This window comes from Balaenoptera borealis (assembly GCF_965194805.1).
Source record: "Balaenoptera borealis genome assembly, chromosome: 1".
NCBI classification, from domain to species: Eukaryota; Metazoa; Chordata; class Mammalia; order Artiodactyla; family Balaenopteridae; genus Balaenoptera; species Balaenoptera borealis.
This window is the reverse complement of record NC_138860.1, coordinates 111360446-111382297: the sequence shown is the minus strand read 5'-3', so window position 1 is coordinate 111382297 and position 21852 is coordinate 111360446. Positions and strand designations below refer to the sequence as shown.

Sequence of the window (21852 nt, the reverse complement as noted above, 5' to 3'; positions counted from 1 at the left end):
CTCCCAATTAATTCACACTTAAAAAAATCATTTAGTATTATAAAGTATAAATCCGAAAAATTGCTTTGGTTAATTATCAAAGGACACAGTGCTAAGGAACCGTCTCTAAAATCCTAGGTTGACAGAAACTTCATTGTTTGGAACTCATATTAGTGAGAACAGAACATTCCTTTCTTGCCTGGGGGTTGTATATCCTCCAGGTCACTTTGATTTAGAGAACTGGCTTCAATTTTCAGTGCGGGGGTTTGGACACAATACTCTACATTAATCTTAAATTTATCTTTCAAGAAAATAGAACCACTAGTCTGCTTCTCAACCCAGGTCTGATATTAACCCCTTTACATACAGATCTGATTTGCTCTGAGCTTATTAAGTACTGTTTCATTTAGAGTCTACCTAAACTCTTCCCTTCCCCTGATACCATAATGATCCCCATTTCTTCCCTTTTTTGGAGACATACCCACAATTCCTCTGTTTCCTCTGCTGTGTGGTTTCCTTTGCTGCAGCAAGTTAATAAACCTAACTTTGTTGGGTTACAGGTTTGTCCCTGGTGGTCTTTATATGATGGGCTTTATGAACAACTAAAATTATTTGAGCTCATTATTAACTAATTTTATTTTTTAAGACTCACTCATGCTCCTTGAACAAGGGTATCTTTTAGAATATCTTGCCCAATGAGTCATTCTTATCTCTCCTCTGAACTATGGTCTACTTCCTAAATATATCTTTTCTTTGAAATATAATCTATTTATTTAGACATGTTTTGGACTAACCTTGCATGCCCTTCCTTCAGTGCTACAAACTCCAAGATGGCACAGTCACTTTCTCCCAAGGTCCCTAACGCTTTCACAGTACTATGCAATTTATTAGTGAATTAGTAACTTTCCCTCTTGTCTTCCTGAGTGACTCTTGTAATCTTTACTAGGCAACTACCAATTTATATTGAGAAAACACCTAGGAAACCACTGTTTTGTGGGCTACTTTAATATGTGTATTATGCAAGGTTTTATGTACTTATTTTCTGACATACTTTTTTCTCGTTTCCTCAACTAAAGACAGGGACTCGCTAGTCACTGTACATACCCGAGTCTAAATGCTAAGGATAAGCAATTCTGTATCATAGGGCCTGACAGAAGAATGCTGTAATCTGTAATGCCCTTCTGATTCTGAGAGTAAGGCCAGCATTAATACAATGCACTCTTGTTATGTCTGAATGTCCCTCTGCAAAGAACAGTGTTTCTCAAACTTTTTGTTTGATCAGATCCACATTAAGAAATACATTTTGTATCACTCCTCGGGACACATAGATACAAAAGACTGGTATAAAACTTTCTCAAAACAACTCCTTTACATGTAATGCACTGAGATTGTTCTATTGTGTTCTATTCTTCTAGATTTCATTAAAAAAAAAGTGGTGGTTTCCATCTATCAAACCGATATCACAATCCCCTAGAGATTATAATCTATGGTTTAGAAAACACTGGCTTGGCAAAAGGTTTTTGATTTGTAGTCATTCTTTCCACATTTCCGTACACCTCGGAGAGTTCCCGACAGCTGTTTTCATCTAAAGGATTACTGTGCCCTCAGTTTTGTGTAAATGCTCTGTGACGGGGCCGTTCCCCTTCTTCCTGGCTCCTTTAAGAGGGTGGTAACGGCCCATCCTGAAGGTGGAGTGGCAGGTCCCACCAAGCCCCCGGCGCAGGCCAGGCCCGCTTTTCCAGTTGTTGTGAAAGCCTGCGCGTGTGTGCGCGCGGAGGTGGTGGGTAGGGGTGAGGCAGGGGCGACACGGTGACCCAGCAGTAGCCAGGAGCAGCAGAGGGAGGCCCAGGGCTGTCTCTAAGCCCGCGTTCCCGGAGACCCTGCGAGGGTCCACGCGTGCGCAGAGCGCGTCCCGGGACCTTTCCGGCCTCCGTGACGTCCGCGCGCGCTCCCCACGAGCCAAAGTCCGTGGTGGGCTCCGGCGCGCGGCCGGTGCGGCGGCGCGCTCCAGGGGGCGGTCCTGCGCTGCCGGCACCGCCCGCCCCCGGCGCGCTCCTCTCCTCCCAGTCTCCCCCGCGCTTCCTGCACTACGGTAGTCGTCGCCGCGTCCCCGTGCCTGTCCCCGTCTCGCTAGCACAGGCTGTGCCATGGCGGCCTTCAGCAAGTACCTGACCGTGCGAAACTCCTCGCTGGCGGGGATGGCGTTCCTGCTGCTTTGCCTGCTCCACAAGCGGCGCCGCGCCCTCGGCCTGCACGGGTAAGAAGGCCCGTGGCCGCGCCGCCTTCCTGGGCCCGAACGTGAACTCCCCGCGCTCTCTTCTTCTTCGCCCGGCGGACGAGTCCCTTTGCCCCGCGGGGTCAAGCGGAGAGGGGGCCGGCTGCGGCCGCTGCCAGGCTCCAATGTCAGGATGTCCGGTGTCCCCGCGGCGCGGGCGTCCCCCGTGCTCCCTGCGCTCCGCCGGCCTGTCCGGCTGCTCACTCTGCCCCCGGGTGTGCGAATCTTTTTCCTGTGCCGGCTAGCAAACCCATGCCTCTGCCCCGAGGCCGTCGCCCCTGATGTCCTCCCTTTTTTTGTATCAACACCACCACCTCCTTTTTGCATCAGCTTTCTGGGTGTATTCTTGTTTTGCCATCTCATCTCCTGACAGACCGTGGATTTGCTTTGTGGACGTGTATGTGTGATTTGAGGATGGGGATTGGACTCACCAGACTGGAGGCTGTTGTCTAAGTCATTGGATGAGTGAGGTTTGGCACGATTCCTTAGTAGTTGGTGTTGAAAGTCGCGAGGATGGTTCGTGTGAACTGTCCTGGGTCCAGTTGGCAAAGTTGCTTTCTAAAGTGGTGTCCCCTTCGAGTTGGTCAGTGAACGCCCTAGCATTTCATCGGAAAAGCTGAATCGGTTCCGAGGTATTTGGAGGGCAAGGTTCGTTTCCCTGACTCGCAGGTGGAAGGTGAATGTGTGTTCTAGATAAGGGTCCAGATCCCTTTTGATTATATTCCGCTGCTTCTCCCTCGAGAATTTTAATGTTTAAATTTAACTTTGGGAGATTATAAGATTAGAGAAGGAAGAGAGAGAATTGAGTTACTGTTGTGGCGTTACAAGACATAATTTTTTATTTGCTGGGAGTCACTTTCCTTCAGATGAATGAGAAAAGGCTAAAGCATTCTTGCTACTATTGGATATTTCGTATTAAATCTTAGCATCGTGCTTTCATCCATTTTACTTCATTTCTTTGGGCAGATACTGTTGCCTTCTGTTTTGATTTGCCTAATGTATCTTATTAGTAGTAGATTTTGGACTAAAACACTGACAAGTGGCCTTCCTTCCCTTGAAGTTCTTACTAACCTTCCCCTGGCTTCTTTATCTTATTAGTCTGAAGCAGTGGTCTTTCTTTTCCTTCCTAAATCTGCTTAACAAAGTTGAAAATGATTTGCTTCTTTGTCAGGACAGTACAGTACCTATTCACTTTTCTTCTCTTCAGTTTGCTTTTAAAATGATTTATTCTGGAAAATATAAACAAAATTTTCTGTTAGATCTGCTTTCTGATCTCCCAGTTGCAAATGGAAGTTATTTGTTATCTGGGAATATACCAATAGAAAATGCTGAGTGCTATAAAATAACTTGGAATTACACTTTTGCAGAGAAGTGTTTTAGTGCATAGAACAGGTGTTTTAGTATGGGAGAGGGGGATTTGAGGACAGCCCTAACAGCTCTGGCTTGCTTTTATGATTTTTTTAATTAAAAACTTTGTTTTATTGGAGTATTACATACTTGTAGAAAAATACACATAAGTGTAGAGCTTGAAGAGTTTTCACAAATAGAACTCACCCATGTAATCATCACCCTCATCTGCACCCAGATAAAAATACTATCAGCAACCCAGAAGCTCTCTTCAAGTCCCTTCCAGTCACAGCTAAAGTAGTTACTGATTAATAAGGCCATAGATTATTGAGTGAGGGAAATTTTAAACATAATCTAATGGGAAATAGTAGCAATAATAGCAAGACGGTATAATGTAATCAGTTTTATTAAATAATTTAAGTGTTTATTCATTATTATATAAAACGCTTTACAAACCTCTTTTTGAGAAACTTTGTAAACTTTTTGGGGGATTAAATTATGCAACAGTTAATTTACTGAACAAAAGATTGTTGTTAATCTTTTACACTGGCAATAGTAAGGAAAATCTTTATTTTACACATTAGTTTGTGGGAGGAGAATGCAAATTATGAGCAGATAAGCATGATGTTTAAATTACTGAGGTAAAATGGTTGAATTACTATAAAACCATTAAGAATGGTGTCAAATCTATCTTTGTAGATAATATACTTCCAGAATCATTTGGATATCTTTCAGTTGCTATCTTTGGCCTCATAGCTTGAAGATCAGAAAATTCTAACTTTATATTTTACTGGCTTTTCGGGTAGCTTTGGTAACAGGGCTAATTAATTTTGCTATCTAGTGCCTAATTAAGGAACCTGTGACTGCTTGACCTTTATTTGTCTATGCTATTGACAGTAGATTTGTCTTAGAAGGTATTCCTTAGAAGATATTACTTAGAACCAGATAGTTAATAAAGATAATAAAATCACTTTAAAAGTTACAGTGTCATTTTATTCCAGACATTGGGAGAATGAGTAATTTAATGTTCTGAGTAATTTTTTAGTTATATATGATTTGACTGGGTGAAATATACTTTTTATTATGGAAAATTTCACACATATTCAAAGTAAGCAGAATAATATGATGGACCTCCTATACACTTCACACAAGAAGTACCATTAACATTCTACCATTCTTGTTTCTTATAGCTCCTTGCTCCCCACCCCTTATTTTTACAGATCTTTAGGTAAAATTTATATATATTGAACTGTACACATCTTGTACATTTTTAAAATAAATGGATACAATAGTATAACACATCCCTTTCATAAATTAGAACATTTTCATCTCCCCAGAAAGTTCTCTTTATTCATTCTATGTGACCACCATACTAACCTTTTTCACCCTAGTTTTGCTTAATCGTACATCTTATTTTGTTTATTATTTATATGGGGAATAGTGGAATCTTTTTACTCATGGATAAAGGAGACCATGTATTTCAGTTCAAAGGAAGTATCTGTTTCAGAATGTTGTATTACTAGGTGCTATGGGATGAAGAGGTGTGTGTGTGTGTTACACATACATTATAAAAATATATGACATCTTTAAGTGTGAATTAGTTAAAAATGTGAGATGATGACAATGCAGTGTACAGACAGTCATGCCTTAAAAATTCTGAGAAAGAAGAGATTAATGTGTTTGGGAAGAGTTAGGGAAGGTTTTATGAAGGATGTGAGCTAAGCCTAGAAAGAGGGTAGGAATGAATAACTGGAGATAAATTGAATGTCAGTAGCAGCCCTTATCAGACTTTTGTTGCATTTTATGGGAGGAAGAAGCTTGGTGGTACTCTTTAAGTCCAAACACAAATATAATCATGTTATTTCTTCATTAAAATCTTTCAGCTGTTCTAAAATACAAAATTCTTAGCATGAGTGAATGATGTTCATGATCTGGTCCTTTGCTGCTTCTACTCAGCCAGCCATATGGAATTAACACACTCTGAGTAGGACAGGCTCTGCCCAGCTGTTGCAGTCTTATTGTAATCACTGTCATCCCCACCACTTCTTCCCACCCTTTGATGTTTATTTACCTTCAAGACTCAGTTCGGTTAGCACTTTCCTGTCTTTTCCTGATCTCCAAACTGATGTTGTTGTCCTCTGCTCTCAGGCTGCTCTAAGCATTCCCCTACTCTAGTTACCACTCTGTATGGTAGTTTATTTTCTTGGCTTCTACCTGCGTCAGACTGTGAGTTTCTGGAGGGCATGGACTGAGTCATCTTTAAATTCCTAGTTTGCACATGTCATAGGATGGACATTCAGTAAGTATTTATAGGGTGGACAAATGATGTAGGATAGTTGAAGAATTTTTAAGGGTAATTGTCTGACAGGCAGTTGGAGATGGGGTACTAGTACAAACATGAGTAAAGGCATTATCTTCAGAGAAGTGATAGTTGTGTACCTGAGATTATATAACAGGAACTGGGGGTAGGGAAGGGTAGGAAATCAGTGGGCCAGTTTTAGAAGGCAGGGAAGAGACCAGTCTACATTGCCAAACTATTTTATGATCTTAAAAAAACCAAACAAAGAACAAAAACAGAACAAAGCAGTTTTCTTTCTCTTCCCATGAATGCTTGTCAAAGTTCAGATTTCTCTTCCTGGATTTCAGAACCTTCCTTTATCTGGTCTCACCTTACCTGGCTAATCTTTTATTCCATTGCCTGCCAGTGACTACTCTCTGTTCCAAATAGGCCAGTTTCTGCACTGTTTTCTGAACAGGCCACACTCATTCCTGGCTTTGGAGCCTTATTCATGATATTAGCCATACCTGGAATATCTCTTCCTGTATCCTCTGTTCTTCAACTCTTACCCTTTAAGGGTTACGTCAAGGTCACCTTTTCCATGAAGTAATTTTAAACAACCCCTTTTTAATCTTATGAACCATGTATTTAGGTACTTTTCTTTTTTCATCTATTAATTGTTTGACTGGGTATGATCTAGTTGTTAGCCATCAGAGTGTAGCCATGGCCACCAGCTTATGGGGTGGTCCTTTGTCCTTTTTCAAAGCCCCAATCTATAGATGGTAGGAATAACCAAATATTTTTGGAGAGTTTCAGGGAGCTTGTGTTTCTCTTAGTCATGCCTTACTTCTATGCTTCTGCTCTATTTTAGATCCCACTTGTATGTTGTCTCTTGAGCCTGTCATTTTGGTATCTGCCTTGATTCCTCCAAAGCATCAGTCACAAAGCAGGTATTTGTAGTAGAGCTTTACTGAAAATTTGGGAGTAGTGGCAGGGATTATATTGCAACATAGGGAACATCTTAAAATGGAGTAGTTCTTTTATTTACAAGTTTCTTGTACATTCCCACTGTTGTAAATTTGTTGGCTCTTTTCCCCTGAGCCTCAGCCCTGTGGCCTGTTGCTGTGTCTTTTCTGTACCCCTTGGATGTTTTCCTATCTCTAGCTTCTACTCCCTGTACTGTCTCCCCACTAACCTCCCTACAGCTTTCCTGCATACCTGAATTCGGCTTTCCTTCTTGAGATCTGCTCCTTTCAAATCAAGCTTTAGAAGGGGCTGGCTTCACTTTTCTCAGTTTCACAGGCTCACTGAACGTTCTGCAAAGTACAGGCGTGTGTCAGGTGAGGGGCTGGAGTTGCATGAGACCCTTAGGATGAACCATGAGTGGATGTTGTAGGGTTCATCATATGGATCCTCAGAATAAAAAGGAGATGCTTAAGCAGCTATAGGTAAAGAAGGCCTTAAAGGATTTGCCAGGAAAAGCAGCTCTATACAGAAACCAACTGATGCAGGTCATGTTCTCAGAACTGTGCAGCTGTCTGTGGTATGCTGTGGGTAACTAGGTACTGACTGTTTAATTATTATAATTAAACTTCTCAGCTTTGGGCACATTAGCATCATTGGCCAGGCATTCCGTTTAGGGCTTTTGCAGTTGCTATTCCCCTGCCTGGAATTCTCTTTCCCCATACATCCTCACTGTTTTCCCTCCCATTTTTCTTAGAGCTATGGTTACTGTTTGTTTTAAATAACAATTTTTTTCTTGCTACAAATGTAAATGTTGTCTCCTGAAGTATATTATGAGCTCTGTAGGAGCTGGGCCCCTTCTATATGCATGGGTAAAGCAAGTCTTAGAAATTTATAAAAATAGTATCATTATTTTATAACCTGCTTTTGACAGTTAACAATAGAGTGGAAACATTAAAGGCAATTTTAAGAAATTAAAAATCATGTACTTTGGTGTACAACAGACAACTAACACAGTATTGTGAAGCAGTTATACTCCAATAAAGATCTATTAAAAAATCATGCATAATGTCATCACCATAACACACATATTGTTTTATTTTTATTACCTTTTATTATTTATATGCATATATTTTTACACAGTTATATACATGGTTTTCTATTTTCATTTAAAGCATAGACATCATTCCTGTGTTTCTACATGAACCTCATTACTATATTTTAAAAGAAATACATAAATACTCCTTTGTGTGACTATATCATAATTTATTTTACCCTTAAATATTTGGTATGTAGATTGCTTCTGTAATTTTTACAGATAATACTATATGTGTTTGTGAGTGAACATTTCTGTCTCTGCTGGATTATTTCCTTGGAATAAATTGCCAGAATTAGGATTAATGAAGGAAGGTTATAAGCTTTCTTTAGTGTTTGTGGAAAAGGAAAGCATAAACATTCTGGAGCTACACAAATTCCACATATTACTTTTTAATAATTGTGTCATAGAATACTATGAATGAGTGCTAATTTAATTCTCTAATCATCATTAAGGGATGTTTGAATTTTTTTGGAGGCGGAACTACTTTAGAGGTGTAAAATAATGCCTCAGGATTATTTTAATTTCCAAGAATGCATATTTTTATATGCAGAAACCTGTCTTTATTATGGAGGCACTCAGCATAGTATCAAACATGGTCTTTGGTGTTAGATATGGGTTCAGGTTTTTATTCAGCCATCTGCTAGATCTGTGATCTTGGTCAATTTACTCAACCTCTTTAAGCCTCAGTTTTCTCATCGAACAGGGATAATAGTATTTACTTAATCAGTAGTTGTGAGGATTAAATGAGAAAATGTCCTAACTCAGTAGCTGGAACAAAGCTCAGTAAATAGAAGATAGCTTTAGCTATCCCTGTGCTTGCCAAAGGACAGCAAAACATCCCATTGTTAGGTTCTCAGTAACTATTGAGCCTTCATAAAAATTTCCTGAAATATGCCTACGAAAATCTCCCTAAAGAAACCTTTAGAATTGATAGACTCATTCAGAGTTGGGAAGTATTTAAGTTACTTTTATGTGACATGGTTTCAGTCCTCTGTGTTTTTTCATTTGTTGCTTCCTGAATATGATACTCTATTTCTCCACCCCTTAAAGGGAGGTCTGAAACTGAATTCATTATTCTAAGTGTGGTCTGACTGACAGAGTGGAGTGGGCTGTTACCTGCTTTGTAAATCCAAAACTTTTGTTACAGTAGGTGAGGTTACATTCATTTTTGTGACAGTCAGTATTCTTCACTCATATTTTAGCTTGCACAGTTGTTTTCCCTTTCTTTCCCCTTCTTAGCTTGCTGTTTGATTTTTTTTTTTTAAACCTGGGTGTGGGTATTTACAACTTATCTTTGTTTGGGCACATCACTTTCTCCTAAATTTTTTTTCATCACGCACATTTAAAAAAATTTTTTTATTGGAGTATAGTTGCTTTACAATGTTGTGTTAGTTTCTAATGTATAGCAAAGCGAATCAGCTATACATATACATCTATCCCCTCTTTTTTGGATTTCCTTCCCATTTAGGTCACCTCAGACATTGAATAGAGTTCCCTGTGCTATACAATAGATCCTGCACATTTAATTGGTATTCTTTCTGTATATTTTGTCAATAAGTTACCGGACAGGAGTAAGTATAGAACAATGTATTTATATCACTATAACCTTTCTTTTAAATGATACCTTTTGGGGGTTGTATTGGTTCTCATCTTTAACTTACCTGGTACCTTTTCACACCTTTCCTTCTGGTGATATTTGGCACTCTGACGGTAGGGCTAGGCATTTGATCCGTACTGGGCCAGTCAGAATCCTTCCTCCTCTGTGATATTTCTGCTGTGGAGTCAGTGGGGAATGGTCTTCCTTTTTCGGTCATGGATGATGAATATCACCACCTTCTAATCTGTTGCAATAAAATATAAACTGGAATTATTATTATTATTATTTTATTGGCCTCACCACGCAGCTTACAGGATCTTAGTTCCCTGACCAGGGATTGAGCCCATGCCCACTATAGTGGAAGCATGGAGTCCTAACCATTGGACTCCCAGGGAATTCCCTAAACTGGAGTTATGAAGAAGAAAGATAGGCGCTCTTTATAATTTTCTTTAGAGTTATATATGGCAGATTAAATTTTATGCAAAATGGGTACTGTAATTTCCCTATTGTTATTTTTTTTGGAGTGATTTTTTTTACAGAATGTTAGAGTTGTTTATAAATGACATTTGTAGTCATTTCTACAAAAAATTAGACATAAGGCCCTTGCTTAAGAATATGGCTTTTATCATAACATTCTTTTCATGAGGAAATAACTTTTGTTTTAGGCATCTCTTTTAAGAATATAGCCTTCCATAGGCATTAGGATAAAATGGTCTGGATAACTGATGGTTGTGCTCTCCATTGGGAACTATTATGCATATTAAGATAGTTTGAAGCCTTGTTAGATAAAACTATTGAGTGTGGTAAAGGTGTTTCTTTAAAAAAAACATGCATTTGTTGTTTGGCTAATTAGCAGTCCTGAATGATTGCAATTAAATTAATAAAGTATAACATTGAAAATAAAGCTCATCAAAGCATTCAGCTAATTTGATATCTGTGAATAGACATAACAATCTCACATACCACTATAATGGTACCATAATAATAGACATAAACACGGGTTGTATGATTTACTCTCTGCTTAAGAAGTTATCTGTTGGCATTAATTTAGTGCCAATAGTTATCTGTTGGCATTAAAAATAAATGTACAATGTGGAATTAGGCAGCTTCTCTAGGTAAATCATAATTTGGTTATTTAATCAGCATACTGTGTCTATAGGTCACTGAATGTCGCTATTTAAAACATTTACACTTTCATAAACCTATGAAGTAAGCAACAAGACACAGAGTGTCTCCTCAGAAGGAAGAAGTGTGGTCCTATAAATTTATCCTACTTTAGTGAGTAGGACTTTTTTACATTTCAGCTTCTCTGAAATTAGGATGCAATTTACAGCCGACGCATCTTAGCTTTGATTAATATGGTATTGGCGTATTGTTTCATTTCCTTTTTACTATGCATGTTTTTAATTTGCTTATAAAAATGCTTCATGGTAATTTACATCAATCTTCTGACTCCATATTCAGTGTTACTGTCATTCTTTCTTCATTATATCTTAGAAGTTAACTTAAGTTAACTTAAGTTGAGGTAGAATCAGATCTTTTCCTCATTCCAGAACAAGGACTGGAGGAAGTAGGGTGGCGTGGGAATCAATGAACCACTCAAAGAAAGGGACCCAAAGGTCACGCACTAACTCACAAAACATCTCGTGCCTGCTACATGTCAGATGCTGGGTTTATAGAGATGAAAAAAAGGTCCTATTCTCGAGAGTTGGGTGGTATGATACAAGTCTGTACCTTCATTCAACATTTAGTGCTAGGTGCTGAGGACACACAGTAGTGAATGAGATTAGGTCTGTTTCCTAGATGGATCCTGTAGTGAGAGAAGACAGAACCCATTTCATTTTAGTTTTGTATTGGGCACTTGGGAAGATTAAAAATTAAATTAGGCAAGATTTTTGCTGTTAAGAAACTCACAGACTATTAAAAGAGAGAATCCTGTGTCTGGACATTTCACACCAAATTTCTAGTTAAAAAAAGAAACTACTGGTATATTTTATTTAAAATATTATTCTCCGTTTACCTGTGATACAATTTTGTTGCATCAGGAAATTAGATTTAACGTGTTTTCAACTGTGGTATTCATTTGCTTTCCCCTGCAGTAATGCCCAAGATGTGTTGTTCAGTAAAGCAGTGGAGGCACGGGGGGAGGCAAGTGTAGGACAGAATCAATGAAATGATCCCATTTTTAACGTAAGTATCAGATAATTTCCAGTTTAACTATTGATGAGTGAGTACATTTCTCTCTGTATTTTATCACTGGCTCAACAAAATAGCTACTTCCCCTTACTTCATTGAAGAAAATTTCAATGTGGAAGGAAATACAATGTTTATCCAGTACATTCTATTGAATGCTTCTTGTATGTCACTAGGCTAGGCATTGAGATACCAAATTGATGAACATTATTTCTAACCCCTGTCTTGTGGAAATACAAATACATAGAAAAGTCGTACAAGTCAGTATGACTAGACCTGTGGTCTAATAATAATTCTGTGGGAGGGAGCACTGAATTGGGAATGTTTGATTGTTTTGGTTGTTACCTGGGGAGGTTTCACTTTTGTGCCTGATTTTAAGAGATAAGGCGTAAAAGGCATTCTAGGTAGAGAAAATAGCATGAGCAAAGGCATGGCGATAGTGGAGTTATGATTTGAGAAGAAGGGACTGCGAAGACATGAAGCTGATAACCTTACTATTAACTATTTATTGAGCACTTGCCATATTATAGGTTCTAAATACTTTGCATTTATTCCTCACAACAGTCTTTTGAGATAGTTGTTTTATTATCTTTATTTTATCGGTGAGTAATCAGAAAGGTAAAAATGGTACCTGATTATAAGAGTTCTTACGTTTGAATTAGCCGTGTGGAGGGTAAAAGACAGAATAAAATATTTTTATCAGATCCTTCAGATATACTTAGATTTGTAACCAAGCAAGGCCTCATGCGCCCATGGACAGAAAGCCAAACTCTTGACAGCAGGTGTTTTCAGCAAAGTAAGGGTTTATTGCATGGCGTCAAGTAAGAGCGTGAGAGACAAGCCTCAGATCCACTCCATCTTGGTCTTTGAGTTAGGGATTTTTTTTTTAAAGGGGAAAAACGAAAGCTGGGACTAATCATCATCTTGTGACATTTCTTAATCATAGTTTTGGGAGTCAGGATGTTCTGGTTTATGAGGTTCAGACCAGGTGGTCCGTGGCTTGGGGGTCCATTAGCTCATCTTGCCCTGGAGAAACAACATGGGTTTGTATGTTAATGATGATATATATAATAGCAATTTTAGTACATTAACGATGTTATCGACAATAGCAGTTTTCGTCATCTGACTCTGGTTGATTAGTGTTCAGTTAGCACAGGATTGAGGTCAGAGGGGACAGAAAAGGGAATAAAGAATTGGATAGAGAGAGTAATCATAAACTCAGTAAGGGAACTCGGTTTCAGATTCAAAAGAACAGTCAAGAATCATTCAGGGGCTAAGAAAAAGTCTTATGTTAAATTCAAAGTTATGTAAATTGTTAGATTAACAATTTTATTGTGGTATATTAATTTTAAAATATAGTCATGGTGGAATACTCTTAAGATTTTTAAAACATTTTTATTGTATATTATGCAGCAAGTATAGAAAAGTGCATAAAACACGTATATAAATTAATGACTTTTTTTGTAACTGCCACCCAGGTCAAGAAATATCTTTGCCATCCACCCAGAAGCCACATGCCCCTTCCCAGTCACAGCCCCTTCTCTGTACTATCCTGACTTCTATAGTAATTACATTTTTGCATTTCTTTATAATTTTATCACCCAAAGGTGCGCTCCTGAGCACTATAATTCAGATGTGTTTGTGGGATTTTTTGTTCGAGTCTCTCTTAATCTATGAGTCTGCATGCCATTTCTCTTTCCCGTTTGTTATAGTTTATTTGTTGAAGCAACCAGGTGTCTTCACCTATACATATTCTGTAATTTGGATTATGCCAGTTGTATAATTTTTCTTCATTCTCTGTATTTCCTGTAAATTGCTAGTTGGATCTAAAAGCTTGATCAAGTTTAGATTTTGTTTTTATTTTTTGGGCAAGAATGCTTCCTAGGTGTTGATGTGGTGTACTCTCTGTCACGAGATATATAATGTCTGGTGGTTTCTTTTTGTGATTTGAGCAGCCACTGATACTTGATACCTAGAACAATGAGTTTATTAGGGCTTCCAAATGGTGATATTTGAATTCGGTTACTACTTCGTTTATAAGGTGGAATGCTTCTGTAAAAAGGAAGTTTTCTTCATCTATTTGGTTCCCCAGTGGTACAGTTCAGTTAGGAAAGGCAGGATGGATATTTGCTTCTTTATTATATATCAGTTTCTTGTTATTCCCTGGAGGTGACCAATGAATTCTTCTTAAGTGTCATTATGAACCTAATGATTCACTACTTGTAAATAAGTAGTTAATGCTCTCTTATAGATGCTTTGGAGGAAACTTTATGAATGCAGTGAATCTTATAAAAATATGAAATGTGCCTCAGTTATCAACTCTTACATTGGTTTTATTTCTATTTAAATTTTAGAATCAGCATGTTGGGATTTTGATGAGGATTTCATCTAATTTATAGATTAATTTCTAAAACTGGTTATAGTGCCCTTTTTTTTTTCATCAATCTTGCCATGAGTTTGTAACATGTGTCAGTTTTTTAAAAAATCTGACTTTCAGTTTTGCTTTACCTCTGTTGAGTGTCTTTTATTTCATTTTTATTTGCTTTTATCTGTATTCTTTTATTCTTTATACTTCAGTTAATTTTGTTCTTTTTCTAATGTTCACATAGATGATGAATTTTCAGTTTTTTCTAATGTATTCGTTTAAGGTTATAAAGTTCTCTAACCACTGTTTAGTTGCATGCCACAGTTTTTTTGAGATGTAAACACTTATGTTGTAAACATATCATATGATATGTATATCATTCGTTTCAAATATTTTAAAAATTTCTTTGACCCATGACTTTTCACAAATGAAAGGGAATCTCTTTATTTATGTCAGTTACCTATTGTTGTATAACAAACCACCCCAACAGTTATTTTCCCCCCTTATTTCTCTGGATGGCTGGGTAGTTCCTTTGCTTGTTTTGTTTGGGTTCCCTTATGAGGAACCCAGTAGAGGATTGGCTGCACTGGAAGGTTCATATCTGGTAGTTGGTGCTGGTTGGTGGCTGGGATGCCTTGATTTTCATCTAAGTGACTGTATCATTCAGTAGGCTATACCACTTCCTCACATGGTAGTCTCAGGTCAACATTCCAAGAAGCCAGGGTGAAAGCAGAAAGGCTTCCACCCATTCTGTTGGCTAGAGCAAGTCACAAGCCTGGCCCAGATTCAAGGGTGGGAAAAAAGATTCCTCCTTTTTAGGAATTTGTCTCAGTGTTTAATATACCACAATTTCAAAACATTTGGGAATTTTTCTTGTATTTTTCTTTTTGCTGTTAATTACCAGCATAATTGCTTTGTGGTTAGAGTATTGATTTCTTTTTTTCCTCATTTTGTTTTTACCTCTTTTAGTTGTTTGAAAGTTATTCTCTATATAAAATTTTTATTTTTTAGTTTTACTGGTTACCCTAGAAATTTTGCCATCTGTTTACCTTTTCAAGTCTAAACATTAATCAATAAGAAATACTTCGTCATTCTCCCAGGCAGTAAAAGGACTTCAGAGCAGTGACCCCATTAACTTTTCCTCCTTATTTAGATGCATTTGTTGTGGTTTTTTTTTTTAGTACTGTAAGACATTATTATTATTGTTTTATATAATATTTACTTAGAGTTAGTTATATATTTACTACATTCTTTGTTTTCCATTCCTTCTTGCAATCTATACCTTTCAACTGAGATCAACCCTCCTGTCCCCCATAATATGTCCTTTCTAAGTTTCTTTAGTACAAGTCTGCTGATGATGAACCCTCTCCATGTTGCCAGGGAATGTCTTTATTTGCCTTCATTCATGTAAGTGTCTTTTTTCCTGAATGTTTAATTCTAGATTGGCAGTAATTTTCTTTTTGTACATTGAAGATTTGATTCCACCATATTCTGGTTCCATTATTAATGTTGAGAAGTCAACTGTTAGTTTGTAACTGTTGCTGCTTTGAAGGTAATCATTCTTTTTTGCTCCTGTAGAGGCTTTTAAGGATTTATGTCTTTGGTTTTCTGAAGCTCACTATGATTTGGTTAGGTGTGGATTTATTTTTTATCTGTCTTGCTTAGAATTCACTGGGCCTTTTAGTTTTTATGGATTGGTGTCTTTCTTCCATTTTAGAATATTCTTGGCCATTACCTATGCCTTGTTTTCTTTCTTTATTCTTCCTGGACACCAACTAAGATAGTCTTATTGTAACCAGTGTCTCTTATTTCTTTGTTTGCTGTCTTTTTGTTTTCTCCTTGCTATACTCTGTATAGTCAATTCTGACTTAGCTGCTAGATTATTAATTTTCTCTTCAGCTGTGTGAAATCTATTAAACCTATTGATTAAATATTTAATTTTAACTGTATTTTTATTTTTAAGAATTCCATTTGGTTTTCTTAAGTCTGTGTAGCCTTTTATTATTTCCTTATCTTGGTAGATATCTTTGTTTTATTTTATCTATTTATTTCTTTAAATATAGTCTGCATTGTTTTATAGGGTATGTTTGGAAATTCCAACATCTGAAATCTTTTTGAGTCTGCTCCTGTTTTCTGTAATTTCTACTGGCTCTTGGTTATGGGGTGTAGTTTCCTGTGTGCTTGGTTATTTTTGATTATGGTCCGGACATTTTATTTAAAATTACTTGTAGGAATAATTTTGAGGCTTATAGTAAACATACTTTCATTTTAAGAGGAAAGTTTACTTGTTAAAGTACCTGGGAGCAGTATCAGTCAGGGAACAACTTAAACCAAGTTTCTTAAGAGCACATACTAAAATTTTTAGTACAGTAGCTTAATAAACAGGTGCAAGACTCACGTTTCAGATTTCATATTTTTGTTTCCCAAAGGAGTTATATCATTGTATATTCACAGTATTGTCATGTTAATTCCTTTCAAATCAACATCTCCACTCTTGAACTTCAAATCTAAACTTAAAAAAAAAAATCTTCTGGACAATTCCATATAGTTATCTTATTGAAACCTGAAATTTAACACATTTATAATGAATCCAATTATTATTTCCCTGAATGCTTCTACTGTTATAATTTATTATGGTAAATGGAATGACTGTCCTCGGGTCGCTTAGGGTGCAAACTGTTTGTGAGACCTGAGGAAAAATGATCTTTGCCTTTCAGGGCATAAGTTTGGAGCAGAAGGTTTCTAATACCTCCTGTATCTTTACATAGTTCTTTAAGTCTTTGCTCTTCTTCTCCTCTCATTTCCATATTCAGTTAGGTCTTAGCTCTTATCTATTCCCTCACCCTGTTATTTCTAGCAATTTTCTTTCATCTTTCCATTTCCATAGCCACCACCTTTGTTCAGGTCTTCATCATTTCTGGGCCCTGATTGACCTTGGTCGTGTGCGTGCGCATGTGTGCCCACACACACAAACACATACACACACAGCTATATTTGATATGGCTGTGGAAGTGAATTGGGGGACAATAGAAATGATAAGGAACCTACTTAGAAAGCAGGTGAGAAAATTGTTAGTTTACATGAGAAATTTTGATAGCCTGAACTGAAGTCGTTGCAATAGAGGAAAAGGAGAGCACGGAGAGAGATTGGATAGGAAGAGTATGAGAAAGGGAGACTATCTAAGAATAATTCCCAAGTTTGTGGCTTGGGTGATTGGATAGAAGAAGGTACATTCACTGAGTTAGGGCCCAGCTCAGAATGAGAAGGTGGAAGTGTAGATTTGGGGTGGAAAGGTAAGTTCAGACATAGAATGCATGTTGAGTTTAAAATGATTTCAATAGATCCAGGTACAGATACCTTATTTAAAAAAATAGATATTCAAGTCAGGAGCTTAGGAAAGATGAGGGAGCTAGAGATTTGGGGAGTCATTAGAGAATGGGTGATAGCTGATATCATGGTTTTGACCGAGGTGTTCTAGAGTAGTATCTCTAGGGCCTAGAGATAATGGATCTAATGATTCATTCTTCAGGGTCCTAAAGTTCTATGAGAATTTTCTAACTTTGTGTTTTCATCTTGGTGATAAATTATAAATAAATTAGTATAAGCACATTCTGGATCATCTCAATGACTACCATAGTATTGCAGATTTCTGTGCCCGTCTTTGTGTTTGAATTGTTGCTTAAGTGATCATCAAAAGAGACCACATGTATGGTAGACAAATCTGCTGCATTAGAACCTACATCAGGCTGAAGTGTAGTAATGTAAAACTGAGAAAATCATCTTCAACCTTTGTATTCATACTGAATTATTTTGCTATTAAAATTTTCTTTTTCAGTGATAATTACGGGTGAAAGGTGTTTTCATAGAATTTCTAAGTAACTGAAATCTTAAAATGAAGCTTTGGTTTGAAATCATGAAAAAGACGTAGAGCAATTGAGTAGTGTATTACTTTGTCACAAACTGATAAAAGAACATAGGGCTGACATGTAGATTATGTGTTTACACCAAGTGAAGGCTCATAAGATGTCATGGTATACTCTGAATAAGGTATTTCATGGTAGCTTGAAGAGAGAAAAGTAATGGGAGAGCTGACTGGTCATGTGGCCCATTGTGGGTGTGTGTGTGTATATGTATTGTGGGTGGATATGTGTGTATATATGTATGTATGTATATGTATGTTTTATATATATATGCAGATTATATTTTTGTGAGCAGTTATATTGCATGGATCTCCATTTGTCTCTATAAATACCAATTTGTAACACTTATTATTACTAGTATTATTAGCAGTAAGTTCTATGACATTTTCACTGAGTATTTTAATTTTTAGAATTTTGTTTTGGGGTATACTAATAAATTGATTATTCCAACAACAACATGAAGCAGTGATTTAAAGCCAGTTCATTGTTTACAAAAGAAAAATAATGAAGATTATTTAAAAATCTTGGCTATTAACTGGAACATATAACACATAAATAATTCCTTCTACTCTTTTACCCCAGCACTGGTGATTAGTTGTAGCAATGTTATCTCACCTATCACTTTAAATGAATGTTGATTCCATTTTTATTGGCTTTAAAATTTTTCCTAGGTTTTTTTTTTTTATGTAATGTCTGAAACATTTATATTAACATATTTCCATACATATTTCCATACAAATACAAATATAAGATTTTTAGAAATTTCATGTAATGTCTGAAACATTTATATTAACATATTTCCATACAAATAACCCAATGAAAGTTTAGTATTAGTTGTTTTGTTTGTTTTTTTATACTGCAGGTTCTTATTAGGCATCAATTTTATACACATCAGTGTATACATGTCAATCCCAATCGCCCAATTCAGCACACCACCATCCCCACCCCACCGCAGTTTTCCCCCCTTGGTGTCCATATGTCCATTCTCTACATCTGTGTCTCAACTTCTGCCCTGCAAACTGGCTCATCTGTACCATTTTTCTAGGTTCCACATACATGCATTAATATACGATATTTGTTTTCCTCTTTCTGACTTACTTCACTCTGTATGACAGTCTCTAGATCCATCCACGTCTCAACAAATGACTCAATTTCATTCCTTTTTATGGCTGAGTAATATTCCATTGTATATATGTACCACAACTTCTTTATCCATTCGTCTGTTGATGGGCATTTAGGTTGCTTCCATGACCTGGCTATTGTAAATAGTGCTGCAATGAACATTCGGGTGCATGTGTCTTTTTGAATTACGGTTTTCTCTGGGTATATGCCCAGTAGTGGGATTGCTGGGTCATATGGTAATTCTATTTTTAGTTTTTTAAGGAACCTCCATATTGTTCTCCATAGTGGCTGTATCAATTCACATTCCCACCAACAGTGCAAGAGGTTTCCCTTTTCTCCACACCCTCTCCAGCATTTGTTGTTTGTAGATTTTCTGATGATGCCCATTCTAACAGGAGTGAGGTGATACCTCATTGTAGTTTTGATTTGCATTTCTCTAATAATTAGTGATGTTGAGCATCTTTTCATGTGCTTCGTGGCCGTCTGTATGTCTTCTTTGGAGAAATGTCTATTTAGGTCCCCATTTTTGGATTGGGGTGTTTGTTTCTTTAATATTGAGCTGAATGAGCTGTTTATATATTTTGGAGATTAATCCTTTGTCCGTTGATTAGTTTGCAAATATTTTCTCCCATTCTGAGGGTTGTCTTCTCGTCTTGTTTATGGTTTCCTTTGCTGTGCAAAAGCTTTGAAGTTTCATTAGGTCCCATTTGTTTATTCTTGTTTTTATTTCCATTACTCTAGGAGGTGGATCAAAAAAGATCTTGCTGTGATTTATGTCAAAGAGTGTTCTTCCTATGTTTTCCTCTAAGAGTTTTATAGTGTCCAGTCTTATATCTAGGTCTCTAATCCATTTTGAGTTTATTTTTGTGTATGGTGTTAGGGAGTATTCTAATTTCATTCTTTTACATGTAGCTGTCCAGTTTTCCCAGCACCACTTATTGAAGAGACTGTCTTTTCTCCATTGTATATCTTTGCCTCCTTTGTCATAGATTAGTTGACCATAGGTGCGTGGGTTAATCTCTGGGCTTTCTATCTTGTTCCATTGATCTATGTTTCTGTTTTTGTGCCAGTACCATATTGTCTTGATTACTGTAGCTTTGTAGTATAGTCTGAAGTCAGGGAGTCTGATTCCTCCAGCTCCATTTTTTTCCCTCAAGACTGCTTTGGCTATTCGGGGTCTTTTGTGTCTCCATACAAATTTTAAGATGATTTGTTCTAGCTCCGTAAAAAATGCCATTGGTAATTTGATAGGGATTGCATTGAATCTGTAGATTGCTTTGGGTAGTATACTCATTTTCACAATGTTGATTCTTCCAATCCAAGAACATGGTATATCTCTCCATCTGTTGGTATCATCTTTAATTTCTTTCATCAGTGTCTTATAGTTTTCTGCATACAGGTCTTTTGTCTCCCTAGGTAGGTTTATTCCTAGGTATTTTATTCTTTTTGTTGCAATGGTAAATGGGAGTGTTTCCATAATTTCTCTTTCAGATTTTTCATCATTAGTGTATAGGAATGCAAGAGATTTCTGTGCATTAATTTTGTATCCTGCAACTTTACCATATTCATTAATTAGCTCTAGCAGTTTTCTGGTGGCAGTTTTAGGATTCTCTATGTATAGTATCATGTCATCCGCAAACAGTGACAGTTTTACTTCTTCTTTTCCAATTTGTATTCCTTTTATTTCTTTTTCTTCTCTGATTGCCGTGGCTAGGACTTCCAGAACTATGTTGAATAATAGTGGTGAGAGTGGACATCCTTGTCTCATTCCTGATCTTAGAGGAAATGCTTTCAGTTTTTCACCATTGAGAATGATGTTTGCTGTGGGTTTGTCATATATGGCCTTTATTATGTTGAGGTAGGTTCCCTCTAGGCCCACTTTCTGGAGAGTTTTTATCATGAATGGGTGTTGAATTTTGTCAAAAGCTTTTTCTGCATCTATTGAGATGATCATATGGTTTTTCTTCTTAAATTTGTTAATATGGTGTATCACCTTGATTGATTTGCATATATTGAAGAATCCTTGCATCCCTGGGATAAATCCCACTTGATCGTGGTGTATGATCCTTTTAATGTGTTGTTGGATTCTGTTTGCTAGTATTTTGTTGAGGATTTTTGCATCTATATTCATCAGTGATATTGGTCTGTAATTTTCTTTTTTTGTAGTATCTTTGTCTGGTTTTGGTATCAGGGTGATGGTGGCCTCATAGAATGAGTTTGGGAGTGTTCCTTTCTCTGCAATTCTTTGGAAGAGTTTGAGAAGGATGGGTGTTAGCTCGTCTCTAAATGTTTGATAGAATTCACCTGTGAAGCCATCTGGTCCTGGACTTTTGTTTGTTGGAAGATTTTTCATCACCGTTTCAATTTCATTACTTGTGATTGGTCTGTTCATATTTTCTGTTTCTTCCTGATTCAGTCTTGGAAGGTTATACCTTTCCAAGAATTTGTCCATTTCTTCCAGGTTGTCCATGTTATTGGCATAAAGTTCCTTGTAGTAGTCTCTTAGGATGCTTTGTATTTCTGCGGTGTCTGTTGTAACTTCTCCTTTTTCATTTCTGATTTTATTGATTTGAGTCCTCTCCCTCTTTTTCTTGATGAGTCTGGCTAATGACTTATCAATTTTGTTTATCTTCTCAAAGAACCAACTTTTAGTTTTATTGATCTTTGCTATTGTTTTCTTTGTTTCTATTTCATTTATTTCTGCTCTGATCTTT

General features: G+C 37.0%; 1 protein-coding gene across 3 annotated transcripts in view; it reads left to right on the top strand.

The window, feature by feature from the left end:
* Positions 1-1999: 1999 nt before the first annotated feature.
* The window catches only part of ABCD3 (ATP binding cassette subfamily D member 3), a 99904-nt gene continuing 80051 nt past the window's right edge, over positions 2000-21852 (top strand). For 2 of the 3 annotated variants that reach the window (XM_082384406.1, XM_082384408.1), the window contains exon 1: positions 2000-2236. In XM_082384406.1, the coding sequence (XP_082240532.1) occupies positions 2127-2236 (110 nt within the window). In that variant the 5' untranslated portion in view covers positions 2000-2126. Of the gene's footprint in view, positions 2237-11637; positions 11729-21852 lie in introns of all 3 variants that reach the window. The other variant, XM_082384407.1, reaches the window with a different exon arrangement.